General features: G+C 45.8%; 1 protein-coding gene and 1 long non-coding RNA gene across 2 annotated transcripts in view; one reads left to right on the forward strand and one right to left on the reverse strand.

Annotated features, from left to right (window-relative positions):
- The window catches only part of LOXHD1 (lipoxygenase homology PLAT domains 1), a gene marked incomplete at its 5' end in the record, with an annotated part of 374,771 nt that overhangs the window by 295,688 nt on the left and 61,898 nt on the right, over positions 1-17,185 (forward strand). Inside the window, 5 exons of the mRNA XM_082254549.1 lie at positions 355-493; positions 2,359-2,567; positions 3,235-3,420; positions 6,853-6,980; positions 15,489-15,606. Of these exons, the coding sequence (XP_082110675.1) occupies positions 355-493; positions 2,359-2,567; positions 3,235-3,420; positions 6,853-6,980; positions 15,489-15,606 (780 nt within the window). The remainder of the gene's footprint in view (positions 1-354; positions 494-2,358; positions 2,568-3,234; positions 3,421-6,852; positions 6,981-15,488; positions 15,607-17,185) is intronic.
- The window catches only part of LOC309553501, a 1,012,307-nt gene that overhangs the window by 85,145 nt on the left and 909,977 nt on the right, over positions 1-17,185 (reverse strand). The window lies entirely within an intron of this gene.

Raw genomic sequence — 17,185 nt, forward strand, 5'->3', positions numbered from 1 at the left:
TGAATGCCTGATGGCACACAGAAGGCGGCGTCAGATAAAAAGGAGCAGCCGGAGAAAAGTCCTGGAGGAATAAAAAAAGTTGTGATTTTGGAAGAAGAATAAAAAACTTGTAAGCTGGTTGAAGGTTCAGACTCGGCATTTGCATTAAGGCTAAATAAAAGTTTTAGGAAGGTTCTAGAATGTGGAGGGTTGTAATGCAGAAATGTTTATGTGTCACTGTTCTCAACAGCACCAACAGTGTTGCCTGAGTGCAAATTGGGCATGGTTTGTGGTGATTATTACTGTTATAATGAGACTGATGATATATATCCTCGGCCCACTGGAGCTAAAACTGTCATTTTTTTTTTTTTTCAGGATTATGACGGAGAGCGACAGAGCTTGGGCAGCTCATCAAAAAGCTTTTGGGGCTCCGCTCTAAGTCTCAAAAGTCAGGACAACAATGCCAACTTGAAGAATAAAAGCAGCGTAGATGGCTCCATACAAGATGGGCAGTGTAAGATAATTACTAAATGCCCAATGGAACATTCTCATACACTAAAATAAACTTAGGCATGGGTATGATTGCTTTATATGAGCAAAGAGCACTTTTTTTCACACACAGTGCCTTCAAGACTTTTTTTATTTGAATTTTTTTTTTCTAAGTAAGCCTGAGCTAACATTGACATTGAGTATTAGGCATTATAAGGTGTACATATTTCTCTGCACTTGGCACTATAGTGTGCCTTCTAGATCCTGAACCTGGAACAGCGACACCGCAAATAGCATTACAACTACAACAAGGTCCGTGGTGCAAGGAGAGCCAGAGCTGGTTCCTACGCTACTGCTACAGCCATCGTGATCTTAATGCAGAGCTGGGCAGCTGGGCTGTTCAGGAAAGCTGCAAGGCATGTGTGGGAATTATCCTCTGTAATTGACCAAGCTTTGTTAAAGCCTTTAAAGTACCATTCAACTCCAGTCTGAAAGTGTTAAACGCAGATCCTAATGGGAGTGTTGTCACTTTAAACAAGTTGCTAGTAGGAATCGAGCTACTAAGTGACTCAAATGGTAAAACCCATTTAAGTTGCTTAATCGTCCTAGCGGTATTCCCGAGTGTGGGCTGTTGAAAGCCAGGTGCTGAAGGATAGAAGTTTGTCTGGGTCGGTGATTCCCACACTACTGAAGTCTAGGAACGGAAGTCTACTTCTAGGAAGACCTACCATCGTACGTAAGCGTACATTTCGTGGTGTCGCTTGCTGTTCACCCTTGCTCTTTTTCGGTGGCTCGGGTCTTGACCTTCCTTCAACGGGGGGTTGAACAGAAATTGGCATTCATTACCATTAAGGGTCAGGTGTCGGCCTTGGCGGTCTTCTTTCAACGACCCTTGGCCACGCATTCCCTGGTGCATACTTTTATTCAGGGGGCTCGACATTTGACTCCACCGGTGCGGTCCACACTACCGCCTTGGGATCCACAGAAGCCTTGAAAATATTTGGGAGATTCCCCTGCTTGTGCTAACCCAGAAGGTGGCCTTTTTGGTGGCTATCACCTCTGCGTGCAGGATGTCGGAATTGGCGGCGTTGTCTTGTCGTATCCCTTATTTGGTGGTCCACAAAGATAAGGTGGTTCTTCGACCCTGTCCGTCGTTCCTTCCAAAGGTGGTCTCTGATTTCTATCTGGGCTCCAGTTGTTTTGGTTGAGCTCTTGTTACCAGGTTGGCTACGGTTTAGCCTTGGGAATTGTTTCTTGCTGTTGCCACCCCTCGTGTTTGACACTGCTTTGGGACGTCCTAATGGACAGGAAGATCAGGAACTGTGTCCCTTAATGAACAAAAGAGAAAATGGGATTTTTGACTTACAGTAAAATCCATTTCTCTGATGTTCATTGACGGATACAGCACCCACCCCTCTATGGAGTTGTATTACTTCGGACACTGCTTGTAACAAAACTGAGTACCTATTGCAGAGAGGGGGAGTATACCTCCTGGGACTGCCCATAGGCGTAGTCATGTTTGTTTTCTGCCTAGAGTCCTGCTCCTGTAGGGGGCAGTATAACTCAATGGTCAAGAAGATCATGAGTTGTGTCCGTCAATGATCATCAGAGTAATGGATTTCTAGGTAAGTAATGGACATTAACTTAGGGGTATACTCACTTTTGTTGCCAGCGGTTTAGACATTAATGGCTGTGTGTTCAGTTAATTTGAGGGGACAGCAAATTTACACTGTTATACAAGCTGTACACTCACTACTTTACATTGTAGCAAAGTGTCATTTCTTCAGTGTTGTCACATGAAAAGATATAATATATTTACAAAAATGTGAGGGGTGTACTCACTTTTGTGAGATACTGTATTCTTTAATAACATTGTGACTCTTGTTCCAGTGATTCCCTATCACATCACCATAACCACAGGCCAGGAGCGTGATGCTGGCACCGAAGCCCGAGCCTACGTCATAATTATGGGCCCTCAGAAGATAAGGACAGACCGGCTCTGGCTGGACCTCCCTAAGGGAAAAAAAGGCTTTGCTCTAGGGTCCGTCGAGAAGTTCTCAGTTGCAGGTTTAGATGTGGGAGAGATTAAAAGGATGGAGGTAAGAGATCCTGATTATTATTATTCTTTCTTTACCTTAACTGTTCCCAAAAGAGAGCACCGTCTTTGGGCCTACAGTATACTCTGCCCACAATTGAAAACTAACCCTTGAGATGAACACAGGGTGCACAACACCCGATAACACACTAATCGTTTCATCCTTTGGTGATCTTGGAACCCCACCTTGCTGGAACACATTCCTTCATACCTGACCAATCCAAAAAGCCTATAAAAGGGCAAAAATGTGAGTACTCAAGTGTTCATGCAGTATACTACTAATGACCCTACAACTTAGTCTGTTTTTGTTTAAAGAAACAATGCCACTTAATTAAAAATTAATATTTTAGTTACCTGTCTTTGGGTCTTTACATTTTTAAGAGCTGCAGTGCCCAGAGAATCATCACCATCGGACCTAGTTCTGAAAGTGTCAAATTTCTGGTCAGCGATTTTGTCATTTCCATTGCTCCTTTGTAGGGGCCATTGGAACCTCCAATGTGCCTCCAATTTTGAAAAAAAAAAAAAAACTCTTAGGTTTAAGGGTGTCTTTCATATCCCCAGAGCAAGCATGAATTTGCAGTAAAATTTGCTAAAATTCATCCAATAAAAGATGGGGGGGTTATTTTTTATATGTAGCTGAAGTTTCATGTTTGTTGCACTTCTCTTTACAGCTAGGCCATGATGGGGCTACTCCAGAGAGCTGCTGGCTGGTGGAAGAAATACAACTCAATGTGCCTACGAAAGGGGTCATGTACACCTTTACTTGTAAATGTTGGTTTGCCAAAGACAGAGGAGATGGTCTCAGTGCTCGCGTCTTTAATATGTTGGATGCAACCGCCATCACCATTGGCCAAAAGGTACCAAGAAATCATGCAAGCCATATTTCCCTTTCTCATGACCAATTTTCCATATACAGTATGTTTTATAAGACCTGAATGTACATGTCCCTTTCCTGAATAAATTCTGAAAGGCAAAACATTTTGATGTCCTGACTCCTAACATACAGTACCTGTACTATTTATGAGTTGATTTACTGGCTGTTTTATTAGGATTTTTGGATTCACTAAAAAGTTGGGTAACCATATAAATACACTTCCAAACATGAGAGGGGTTTTGACTTTGGTGCTTGCGCTTACTGTTCTGGTTCGACTCAAATTGCAATGTTCAAACTGTGCAAATAGCATGGACTGACATAGAACATACTACCTACTGAATAATGTGTATATAACCCACAGTGCCAATATAATTTCCTATATAAAACAAAAACTCTATATAAAATGACAGTGTGTGCCTTGTACTATAGTGGAGGAGAAAATAGTACTGGTTCAGTAAATTGTATAAGGTTACAGTGTGTGCCTTAAGAGATAGTGGAGAAGGAAGTAGTGTCACATGGTGGAGGAGGAAGCAATTGTGGAACAGTAGGCTATATATAAGGTGACAGTGTGTACCTCTTTCCGAAGCAAGCAGTAGTGGAACAGTAGGCTAAATACAGTATAAGATGAAAGAGTGTGCCTTGTCAAATTGTGCAGGAGAAAGTAGTTCTGGATCAGTATGATGTATATAACGTGATACTGCATGTCTTGTCAGATAGTGGAAAAGTAGTATTAGAATAGGGAACAGTATACATTACAAAATGCATTGTCAGATAGTGGCGGAGGATTCATTGGTGGAACAGTAAATTATATATAAGGTGACAGTATGCATACCTTCCAACTTTTGTACTTGAGAATGAGGGTCATTTCAGGGAGATGGTGACCTGTGGCGTGCTTCAGAAAGTGGGTGTGGCCAAACATAATAGTGGAAGGGTACATGGAAAGCAGGAAAGATCACTATGGTACATGAAAGGAAGGAGCGTTCACTATGTTACATGGAAGGCATGACAGAAGGAAATATCACTATGGCATATGGAAGGCAGGAAGGAAGGATGGTGGAAGGAAGGTGGGCGGATCAGTGGTGTAGTGGTGGGCGGCACAGTGGTGTAGTGGCACCTAGCAGCAAGAGGGTCGCTGGTTTGAATCCCAACCACGACACTACCTGCCTGGAGTTTGCATGTTCTCCCTGTGTCTGCGTGGGTTTCCTCTATGTACTCCAGTTTCCTCCCACACTCCAAAGACATGCTGGTAGGTTAATTGGATCCTGTATAAAAAAAAAATTTACCCTACTATGTATGTATGAATGTGAGTTAGGGACCTTAGATTGTAAGCTCCTTGAGGGCAGGGACTGATGTGAATGTGCAATGTATATGTAAAGCGCTGTGTAAATTGACAGCGCTATATAAGTACCTGAAATAAATAATAATAAATAAATAAGGATCACAATGGCATATGGAGGGCAGGAAGTATAACAATGGCACATGGAAGGCAGGATGGATCACCATGATACCTGGAAGTATCACTATGGTATATGGAAGGTAGGAAGGATCACTATGGCACATGAAAGGCAAGAGAGATCACTATGGTACTTGGAAGGCAGAAAGGATCATTATGGCACACAGAAGGCAGGAAGGAAGGATCACTATGGCACATGAAAGACAGGAAGGATGAATCACTATGGCACATGGAAGGCAAGAAGTATCACTATAATATGTGGAAGTAAGGATTAGATGGAAGGAAGGGAGAGAGGAGAGAGTTCAGTCACATAATGTGTTCACTCACCCAGAGGCTCAGGCAGTGGGATACTATACTGTAGGTAAAAATCAACCCATTGAGTTTACTACCACTTTAAGAGAGCCAGCAAAAAATTAAAAGGAGAATTTGTCCCTAATACAATGCACTGCAATGGAGGGTAGATTAACGTTCAGAATTTCAAGTTTAGTAATATTAACTTTAAAATCGCTAAATTCACTGTAACGTTGAAATTCCTGCAAAGTAGAAGGCAGGGTTATATGTGGGTTGGTGACATATAACAGCAAATCATCCACTAGTTTCACCTCTTGCGTACCAATAGGAACCTCCTTGATAGATGGATTTTTATCTAAGACAGTGGCCAAATGCTCCAAAACCAAGAAATAAAGAAGCGGTTATAAGGGACACCTTTGCCGGGTACTATTAGCGATTGAGAATTCAGGGGATAGAGCACCATTTATTCAGGGCAATTGGTTTGGTTTAAAGAGCCATTATCTGTTGTTGTATTACGGGGTCCATACCAAGTTTGGACAACATTTGGACCAGAAATGGCCAGCTCACCCTGTTGAATGGCATTGACAGATAGGCAGGGAGGGAGATGAGCAGACCAAGCTCTGCCCATTACCAATAGAGTTTTCAGGGTATTGTTCCTGTGCCTCCTGTCCCGGCACAAATCCAACTTGGTCAGTATGTATCAGGTCAGATAGGAGAGGCTGGAGGCGCGAGGCAATCACTTTGGCATACATTTTTATATCCACACCAGTTAAGGAGATAGGACGATAGATGGAGAAAAGGTGCAAGTCTTTGTCTGGCTTGGGGAGCAAAGAGATATGTGCTTTAAACGTCTGAGCAGGAAAAGAGATGTTTAAAACTTTGCAGTAATAAAGGGGCTAAAACATCCCTAAAAGACTTGTAAATGGGAAAAGCCGTCTGGGCCAGGGCATTTATGTGTGGGGGTAGCTGTAATAGCAACAAGAAGCTCCTCCATGGAGAAAGGGCTCCTCCATGGAGAAAGGGCTGTCCAACAGGTCCCTAATGTCGGCGTCCATTGTCAATATGGCAGTATCCGGGATATAGTCACGTATACGATCTGCAAAAGAAGAGAAAGGAACTTCTGGACTTGAAGGAGGTAAATAGTACAAAGCTGAGAAATAATCTCAAAAGGTCTCATGCAGTTGAAAAGGGATGAAGGTCAAGTCACCCGAAGGGGTTCTAATACTAGGTATAAAAGTCTGAGAAGAACGAGGGTGGAGTGAATGAGCCAACGATCAACTGCATTTGTCCTTGAAATGATATCTACTAAAGGCCAAGCGACAGTGGTAGGTACTGTAAGAAGCGTAATACAGTTGCAGCAAGAATGCCCTAGCAGTGAAAATATTCTCCAGGAGTTTCAGCGAAGGTGAAGATTTATTTTGAGCCTCCAACATCCAGGGTTTAGCCAGTGCTCTTTGAATACATTCTGAGCATTCCTATTTGAGTCTGATACCATCAGCGCCACCTAGTGGCCATAGTGTGGTATTCTCCCCATTCACACATTCGACTTGCAGAGCATATCACCTGAGAACATTTGATTTTGTCTTATTTCCACAAAACAAATTTATATGCAAGGAATACTGTAAGTGAATTTATTCTAACATTGAAGTGTTGTCTTATTGAATCTTCCAGGTTCTCCATGAAGTCACAGTGGTCACTGGTGATGTTCCCAATGGAGGTACAGATGCCAATATTTACATGATATGTTACGGGGCCAGTGGGAGCACCGACGACATGCTGTTGCCAAAATCTGGAGACAGGTAAATTGCTTAACTTAATTTTAACAAAGCTGCTAAAGAACTCAGAAGATAACAAATATATCATTGCAGGTGGTGGGTGACCAAAATGTGTCCGGTTTCATCTAAAGGTTGTAAAACACAGGAATTAATTGAATTTACTTTCTCTAATCTAGGCCATGGTTCAGCAAATATTGTTTATTATTTTTCTTTGAGTTTCCTAGCACTATCTTGGCATGTTTCCCTGCTTGCTGAATTGGTATACAGTGGCGGAGCCAGAGAGCTAGCTGGGGTGGCAGTTGCCACCCCAGACGAAATCCTTGCCACCCCTGTTGCCACCCCGCTCACCAGTGGCAGGGGGGTTTGGCCGGGAACTCGGGCTACATATCAGCATTTTAACATTCAAGCCAGTGGTAAGTGAGCGATTGGGGGGGGGGCGGGGGCAGCTGCAAGGAGAGTGATTGCAGCTGTCAAATTTAGGCATTGATGTCGGGTGTGGGCGGGGCCGTATGCGGGAGGCGGGGCTCCGCCCCCTTGCTCGTGGAGAAACAGAAGCTGGCTGGGAAGGGAGGTGGAGTCTCCAATGAACATTTCTTGTGCTTCTGCTGCTATTTGTTCCCTCCCCCTTGCCCAGCGCGCCTCTTTTGATTTCATCACAGCAGATGCCAGGAGGGGGAGGAGTGGAGCCTGCAGTGAGTGGAGGAAGAAGTTCAGCCTAGCAGAAGGTAAGCTGCCTCTGGGCTGAATGTAGTAGTGATGTCGGTGGCTTGTCTTAGTGGGCAGGAAGAGGGGGAGGAGGGGGGCCTCTCTGTAGCAGACTTCACTGATGCTGTTAGATCGTTTTTTTTGTTTTGGGTGTCTGCTCTGCTTCTGAAGAGAAGAGGTTTTCTAAGATCTCCCCAAATCTCTATTACACCTCCCTAGAGTCCCTTCCCACTACCTGCTAACCAGTCCAGTACACAGGCACATTCTCCTCTCCTGTATGACAGCTTTATGTGTCTGGGGCTGGGGCACTACAAATCCAAGCATGCCAGGTGAGGAGAGGCAGCAGCAATATGACAGATCAGGCTGATTGTTAGATGAAAAGTGCTGGTGTATAGTATTTGTGAGTGATGGAGCGAAGGATAGAGGGATGGGGTGAAGGAGAAAGGGATAGAGGGATGGGGTTATGGAGAAAGGGATGGGGTGATGGAGAAAGGGATAGAGGGATGGGGTGAAGGAGAAAGGGATAGAGGGATGGGGTGATGGAGAAAGGGATAGAGGGATGGGGTGATGGAGAAAGGGATAGAGGGATGGGGTGATGGAGAAAGGGATAGAGGGATGGGGTGATGGAGAAAGGGATAGAGGGATGGGGTGATGGAGAAAGGGATAGAGGGATGGGCTTATGGAGAAAGGGATGGGGTGATGGAGAAAGGGATAGAGGGATGGGGTGAAGGAGAAAGGGATAGAGGGATGGGGTGATGGAGAAAGGGATAGAGGGATGGGCTTATGGAGAAAGGGATGGGGTGATGGAGAAAGGGATAGAGGGATGGGGTGAAGGAGAAAAGGATAGAGGGATGGGGTTATGGAGAAAGGGATGGGGTGATGGAGAAAGGGATAGAGGGATGGGGTGATGGAGAAAGGGATAGAGGGATGGGGTGATGGAGAAAGGGATAGAGGGATGGGGTGATGGAGAAAGGGATAGAGGGATGGGGTGATGGAGAAAGGGATAGAGGGATGGGGTGATGGAGAAAGGGATAGAGGGATGGGGTGATGGAGAAAGGGATAGAGGGATGGGGTGATGGAGAAAGGGATAGAGGGATGGGGTGATGGAGAAAAGGATAGAGGGATGGGGTGATGGAGAAAGGGATAGAGGGATGGGCTTATGGAGAAAGGGATGGGGTGATGGAGAAAGGGATAGAGGGATGGGGTGAAGGAGAAAGGGATAGAGGGATGGGGTGATGGAGAAAGGGATAGAGGGATGGGCTTATGGAGAAAGGGATGGGGTGATGGAGAAAGGGATAGAGGGATGGGGTGAAGGAGAAAAAGATAGAGGGATGGGGTTATGGAGAAAGGGATGGGGTGATGGAGAAAGGGATAGAGGGATGGTGTGAAGGAGAAAAGGATAGAGGGATGGGGTGAAGGAGAAAGGGATAGAGGGATGGGGTGATGGAGAAAGGGATAGAGGGATGGGGTGATGGAGAAAAGGATAGAGGGATGGGGTGATGGAGAAAAGGATAGAGGGATGGGGTGAAGGAGAAAGGGATAGAGGGATGGGCTTATGGAGAAAGGGATGGGGTGAAGGAGAAAGGGATAGAGGTATGGGGTTATGGAGAAAGGGATGGGGTGATGGAGAAAGGGATAGAGGGATGGGGTTATGGAGCAAAGGATAGAGGGATGGGGTGATGGAGAAAGGGATAGAGGGATGGTGTGAAGGAGAAAGGGATAGAGGGATGGTGTGAAGGAGAAAGGGATAGAGGGATGGTGTGAAGGAGAAAAGGATAGAGGGATGGGGTTATGGAGAAAGGGATGGGGTGATGGAGAAAAGGATAGAGGGATGGGGTGAAGGAGAAAAGGATGGAGGGATGGGGTGAAGGAGAAAGGGATAGAGGGATGGGGTTATGGAGAAAGGGATGGGGGGATGGAGAAAGGGATAGAGGGATGGGGCTATGGAGAAAGGGATGGGGTGAAGGAGAAAGGGATAGAGGGATGGGGTTATGGAGAAAGGGATGGGGTGATGGAAAAAGGGATAGAGGGATGGGGTGATGGGGAAAGGGATAGAGGGATGGGGTGATGGAGAAAGGGATAGAGGGATGGGGTTATGGAGAAAGGGATGGGGTCATGGAGAAAGGGATAGAGGGATGGGGTGATGGAGCAAAGGATAGAGGGATGGGGTGATGGAGAAAGGGATAGAGGGATGGGGTTATGGAGAAAGGGATGGGGTGATGGAGAAAGGGATAGAGGGATGGGGTGATGGAGCAAAGGATAGAGGGATGGGGTGATGGAGCAAAGGATAGAGGGATGGGGTGAAGGAGAAAGGGATAGAGGGATGGGGTGATGGAGAAAGGGATAGAGGGATGGGGTGATGGAGAAAGGGATAGAGGGATGGGGTGAAGGAGACAGAATAATATACGGATGAAAGTAATGGAGAATAGAAAGGGTGGACGGAAATGGGGCACAAGGATTATTGGATGGATGGTATGGTGGAGGGATGGAGTAAGAGCTAAAAGGATGTTGTGATGGAGTTATGGAGGGAGGGATAGAGTAACAGAGGGATGAGAGTGATGGAGGGTGAAGAGGTTGGAGGGACCTACAACAGAGGGATGGTAGGATGGACAATTGGATAGATTGATGGAGACAGGTGATGGGTGAAGGAGGTGATGGAGGGATGCAGACAGGAGGTGATGGAGACAGAAGATGCTGGAGACAGGAGGTGATGTAGGCATGCTACGTTTGGAGCTCCTGATGTTAAGGGGGAACTCCTGATGTGAAGTAGGGTTGCTTCCTGATAAATTTATTTTAGTTTCCATTTTTGTTTTTTTTGGGGGGGGGGAGCATCAAATTCTTGGACCCAGTTAGCATAATATCTTGGGCCAGTCCTGCACCCACCTCCCTGCAATCAGAGAGAGAAACTGACTGAAGCTGGATGGGGCAGGAAGGATTCAGCCACAGGATGGATGGATGGTGTCAGCGCCGGTTCCTCGACTTGGTAAGTGTTACTGGCTCTGCCCCCCTCCCCCTCTCTCACTACTACCCCCCCCCCCCCCCCCTCACCACAACCCCCTCCCCCCTCTCTCTCACTACCCCCCTCCTCTCACCACCAGGAATGCATACACATGTGTATAAACTCACAGTCTATAGCATAATCTGCCCACATAAGTCTCTCATATGAACAAAGCTTGTCATTAAAATATCATAAAATGAATTATAAAATAAATAAAATCCACCAAAACAGCAGAATTAGCTTAAAAGTCCATAACTGCTAAAGAGTCTTGGGATGATGACTAAACATGCAGATGTAGTACTGGATCACCAATGCATACCACCACTATGCTCAGAGGGGGAGTAAAAGTGCAAACTGACCAACACTACTGGCTTAGCCACTCTCGTGACCAAGCAAACGAGCCAAAAAACAATCACATCCACCTGGACAGATCCTGGGTAGCCAAAATGATGGGTGATCTCACAGTGCTCCAAATCATGTGGAAGAAAAAAGAGCTTCACGAGTGTGATGACGTTTAAACAACTTTATTCACATCCACATTTAATAATGTTGCACTCACATCTTAGTAGCACATCCATCGCTCGTGTCATCTGTCCAGGTGGATGGGATTGTTTTTTGGCTCATTTGCTTGGTCACGAGAGTGGTCTTTTTACCACCTAGCAATGCCCCTGCCGCTCACGCTCGCTTATGCTTATAACATTACATAGCATAGCTGAACCTGAACGAGAGGGCCCCTGTGTAGCTTGTTCTCTGTGACTCTGACTGAGCGCGGTGAGCTGAGCAGGAGCGGCGCCGTGATTCGCTGCACAGCTAACCAATCACGCGTGCCTGCACACCTGATTGCTTCGCTGTGCCACTACTCACGGTGAGTGGCGGCACAGCGAACCAATCAGGTGTGCAGGCACGCGTGATTGGTTAGCTGTGCAGCAAATCACGGCACCGCTGCTGCTCACCGCGCTCAGTCACAGACAGTCACAGAGAACTAGCTACACAGGGGCCCTCTCGTTCACTTCTTCTACCTGTAACCTTAGGTAAGTCTCTCTCTCTCTCTGGTCTCTGCATGATTGAAGGGGGCACGGCACGCTGGTCACTACATTGATATGTTGGCAATCATGCTGGTCACTACATTGATATGTTGGCAATCATGCTGGTCACTACATTGATATGTTGGCAATCACACTGGTCACTACATTGATAGGTTGGAAATCACACTGGTCACTACATTGATAGGTTGGAAATCATGCTGGTCACTACATTGATGGGTTGGTACGCTGGCGGTCACTACATTGATGGGTTGGTACGCTGGTTACTACATTGTCAATTGATGGGGGGGGGGGCATGCTGGTCACTACATTGATGGGGGGCAATATTGTGCAGCCCTACTCATAGGCATGTGCACGGGGTGTGCTGGGTGTGCCTAGGCACACCCTAATCACCCCCATGCAGTGCTTCTGCCATGGCCACCGCCGCTGTGTCTGCTGCTCTCTGCCCCTGGCTACTCAGCTCCCGAACCCAATCCTGTCGGTGCGGAGACTGAGAGGGACTGTCTGGGGGAGGACCCTGGCCTGCTGTAAGGGGGCATCTATATAGGGGACCTCACCTCACCCTGGCCTGCTGTAAAGGAGGATCTTTGGGGGACCTGCCCTAGCCTGCCCTAAAGGGGGATATATGGGGATCCTGCTCTAAAGGGGATCTATGCCATAGATCCCCCTTTAGAGCAGGGCCCCAATAGATCCCCCTTTAGAGCAGGGTCCCCATAGATCCCCCTTTAGAGCAGGGTCCCCATAGATCCCCCTTTAGAGCAGGGTCCCCATAGATCCCCTTTAGAGCAGGGTCCCCATAGATCCCCTTTAGAGCAGGGTCCCCATAGATCCCCTTTAGAGCAGAGCCCTGTGATCGGTGTGCGGCCTTAAAAGAATAATGTTTACTTTGATAATTGTTTATTTAATTAAAAATGTTTTAATACCACTTAGCGCCGGTTCACATTGCAGCGACGCTACTTCGCACCGCGACCTCCGAGGTCGCGGTGCGAGCAGCGCGCCGTGACTTTGGAGCGGCCGCCACGGACTTCATAACATTGAAGTCTATGGTGGTCGCCCCAAAGAAGCTCCGGACCCTTTTTCTAGGTCGGAGCGACTTGTGTCGCTCCTATTAGAACGGGTCCGCAGCTTCCCTATGGGAGGCGACCTGCGGCGACCTGTGAGGCGACCAGGTCGCCTCACAGGTCGCCCTAGTGTGAACCGGCACTAAGGATGTTTGTTTACATTTATTTATAAAAGTGTGTGTATATGTGTGTATATGTGTGTATATGTGTGTATATGTGTGTATATGTGTGTATATGTGTGTATATGTGTGTGTGTGTGTATATATATATATATATATATATATATATATATACACACACACGCATGTATATTGACCCCCCCAAAATAATACCTTGCCACCCCTTTGCCACCCCTGTTTTAAAAGTCTAGCTCCGCCACTGTTGGTATAATATATCAATACCCCTCACCATGCCACTGTTGAAAGAACTGCAGGTTGAGAAGCTACAAAGAAGATGACAAGACTATTGGGAAGCAGGATTGTGCCCTTTGTTATTTGTCTGCTGATGTAATGGAAGGATATACTTTTGACTTTTCCTGGCTCAACCCCAAACCCAGGCTAATGTAGTGCATGGACAGTGGCAGATAGGATGCAGTTTGTACCGATCAAGGCTGTTAGATTGCCACCAGTGCTACTGGAAGCGATGCAGAGCTGATGAAGTTAGGCCAGGAAGAATACCTGTGCTAATGATGAAGACACCGTAATAGAACTGGTCAGACTTGTGCTGAAGGGTGTGGCAGTTACTGAGCTATATCAGCACAGAGCACTACAGTGCAGGGGCAGAAAGCATTTAATGCCCTTCAGGTGGCATTTTCATCCTGGATGCATTTCCATGCAAAAATAATTTTCAAATCATAAGATATGGGGCAGTACAGGACTGTACAAAGACATGTGAGACGGGCCCCCTGGCATACTGTACTGCAGATAAGCAACACTGCCTGGACCAGGACCCACCCCAGCCTAGACAATGAACAAAGAGCAGCACATTGATAAGATCATCATTTAAAAAAGACAAATTACAAAAAGGAGCGAAGCACAAACTCTCTGTTTTACTATTTCCTAGGGACATGATAAATACTGAGCAAGTGTATAATTTACCTAGACTATATATATATATATAAAAATATATATATATATATATATATATATATATATATATATATATATATATATATATATATATATATATATATATATATATATATATATTGAAGTATCAACAACCTGCTGCGCTTAAAAATTAATAAGTGCCTTAATTAATAAGTGCCTTACAATTAAATAAATAAATATACATCCACAAACATAGATCAAATATGTGAAGAAAAAGTAGACAGAAAAAGCAATGAAGAGCTTAGAAATAGTCTGTGCACCAAACAATAAACAAAAGTCCAACACCTATAGAGTAGGTTCTTGTATTCACTCAGAAGGTCGTCGTAAATCTAAACGAGCTTCATATTTGTAACACTGCATGTTCACTGCAAACACCACATGTATAAGCTTACCAGAGCACATGTGACTCTAAATATGTGAGAAGTCAACTCAAGATTACACATGTATGGAGAGTTGGAAACCCAGCAGAAATCCGTGATGCAACCTTCCTTCTCCGCTCACACGAACTCCACTGGTCTGGTTCTCCAAGAATGAAGAAAAACAGAGCGCCAGGTGTGTGGAATCATAAATTTAGCTCTTTTATGCAGTTAAAAGCACTCATAACACTGTATACAATAATCGGCATGTACAAAACTTAGATTCCCAGAATTCCAATCGTGATCTTGCATGCATGGTGACGTCACGATTTCCAGCTCTGCCCTACACATGTTGTCATTAATTAAGTCATCAGGGGGACGGTGCAGGTAGGGGTAGGTAGTGCAGCGGGTTGTTGATACTGTGATTTATGCTGTATGCTAACTGTTACATACCTGACAGTGGAGCCTGATATGACTAGGGTGGTCTCTTGCGCAGTTCCCGTCCAAGCACCCTTGGCAGTAGAAACAGGGCCTGCTAGGACAGTGGAAGGGATTTGGTGCCAGAAAGCTGTAGTAGTGATCTGAAACTTGGAAACGCAGGAGTCCTTCCAGTGGTAGTATGGAGTCTGGTCACACGCCTTGTTCAGCAGCGGCTTGGCGAACAGGTGCAGGGTCAGGATCAAAGTCAAGTGCAGGCAGTTCAGAGTCAACAGTCCACAACATTCTGGCTGCAAGGTACCAAGTCAGCTGGCAGAGATTTAGTCAGAAATCCAAGCCAAGTTCGGTAACACAAGCGAGCAGCAGACCTAACAGGCAGGGGAGATCCAAGAGAGGTGTCAGATGTAGCCAGGTCAAGAACAAGGTTAGAAGACCTTTAAGAACCAGGAACACAGGAACCAGACCCGAAGACAATCCAGCACTGAGGCCAGGAAGACTCTCAATTTGAATAGGCTGCTAGGTGCCAGAATCTGTGGATGCGTGCGCAAGCCTACGCATCCGCACACGTGCCCGCACGTATGCACGATTGCTCATCTGCATGCGCATTCTAGTCCTTACTCATCTTGTTAGGCTTCCATGCTCATGATGTGCATAAGAATTAGCACCTGCTGCACAAGTTCACTGACACTATCCTATGCATGAACTTGTTGCTGCTCATTTGCATTAATTGTTTTTGCTATTTGCACAGTATAATTGTTTGTTTATTTAATTGCAAATAATTCATAGGTCTTCTTTAAACATCATTGCCCATGTCACTTTCAGGTTTGAGAGAGGTCAAAAAGATACGTTTGTAATGGAAATTGCTGATATTGCACCCTTCAAGAAGATGAGGGTCTGGATAGATGGGAAAGGGAGCCGTCCTGAGTGGTATCTTGAAAAGGTAACAAATAAGTGTTTTTATGCTTCTGCATTTAAGTGAACTGACCTGTGCAACAGATTATACTTTCCTTCCCTTCGCTTCTCCGGGAACAAGATGCCTTGTATAACATCAAAGTTGATCCCAATCAAAGCTTACACAGGGAATCTCCCAGTGTAAACATGGGCAGGCACTGTTGCGTGGGAGCAGGGGGGTGAGCATATGCTTTCTCATTCTTCCTGAAAGTACAGAAAAGCAAAGGTGTGGGTCAGGAGCAGAGAAGTGGAATATAAGCTGGTGTGGGGTACCATTTGCGATAGGTTAGAAGTTTCTGGTTGTAATTTCTGGCTGAATTTACATTAGGGAGATTTCCCTCATTTGTTGCCCTTCTTCTAACCTTCCCCACTACAAAACTTAGATGGTGTCTAAACCCAATAATAAAAAATATAATTTCTCTATCGTTCATTGACAGACGCAGCTCCATATTCTTCTTAACCATTGGGTTATGCTGCTCCCTACAGGAGTAGGACACTAGGCAGGAAAAAACTTTACCACGCCTATGGTGCAGTTCCTGAGGGCATACACCCATTCACTCTGCTAAAGAATACAGTTTGTTTCTGCCTAGTCAGGAGTAAGGACCTAGTTCCCTGCTGGGACTTCGGTCTTAGCATGTTTTTTTATGTACAAAGGGAACATTTGGTTCAAATTTTCTTTTTTTTTTTTTTTGGCTAGTTATCTTCCTGAGAGAACTACAGTCAACAGCCGGGCTGGGCGTCGGCCTGGGTATTCTAGATCCTTAAGGTCTCCCAGTCTTGCCAGCGAGCGTGTGCAGGTCACAGCTCTGCGTTAGGCCTCGCCACGACAGAGCCCTAATGGACGGGGGCTGGCCCGCGAGTGAAACACCTCGCCGGGACACACACGACCTGGTGCGGCCTGAGTCGCAGCGTACCCCTTATCCGTCAGCACCCCCATCCCGGGTGGAGAGGTCTGTCCGGAGTGGTGCCCGCCCGAATGTTATGGTATGTTAGTGTTACCGAAACGCTATTAGAGGCGATATCCCTTAGTGGACGCTGTAACCAATAAATGGAGCATTCCACCAAAGGTAGACCATCCAGTCTCCAGACTAAACAAATCTACTGTGGTCCCAGGAGTCTCCGGTTTTTAAAGACCCTGTGGATAGAAGGATTGAGACTCTGTCTCGCCAGTTACATGTGATAGCGGGCTCAATACTTAGACCAGTCTTCGCTATCACTTTGGTGTCCTAGACCATAACAGAATGGGAAAAGTTACTAAAACATGACTTGGAAGCAGAACAGCTCCCTCCGGGCCTGGCAGAGCTAACAGACCAGATGATCCAAGCCCTACTGTTTATATGTGATGTCTTCTGTTTATATGTGATGTCTTTAGTTGCAGCTCCTCTTGTAGCCAGAGTATCCGTGGTAGGGGTAACCATTAGACGCATGGTGTGGTTAAAAATCTGGTCTGCTGACCAGGCTTCTAAAAAGGCTCTATCAGATTTACAGGGGACCGCTTATTTGGGTCTTCCTTGGATGAACTGATCAAAGTTCTTACAGGTGGGAAGAGTACTCTTCTTCCTTCCTCA

The sequence above is a fragment of the Pelophylax lessonae genome (genome assembly GCF_965119305.1).
Source record: "Pelophylax lessonae genome assembly, chromosome: 1".
In the NCBI taxonomy this organism is placed as follows: domain Eukaryota; kingdom Metazoa; phylum Chordata; class Amphibia; order Anura; family Ranidae; genus Pelophylax; species Pelophylax lessonae.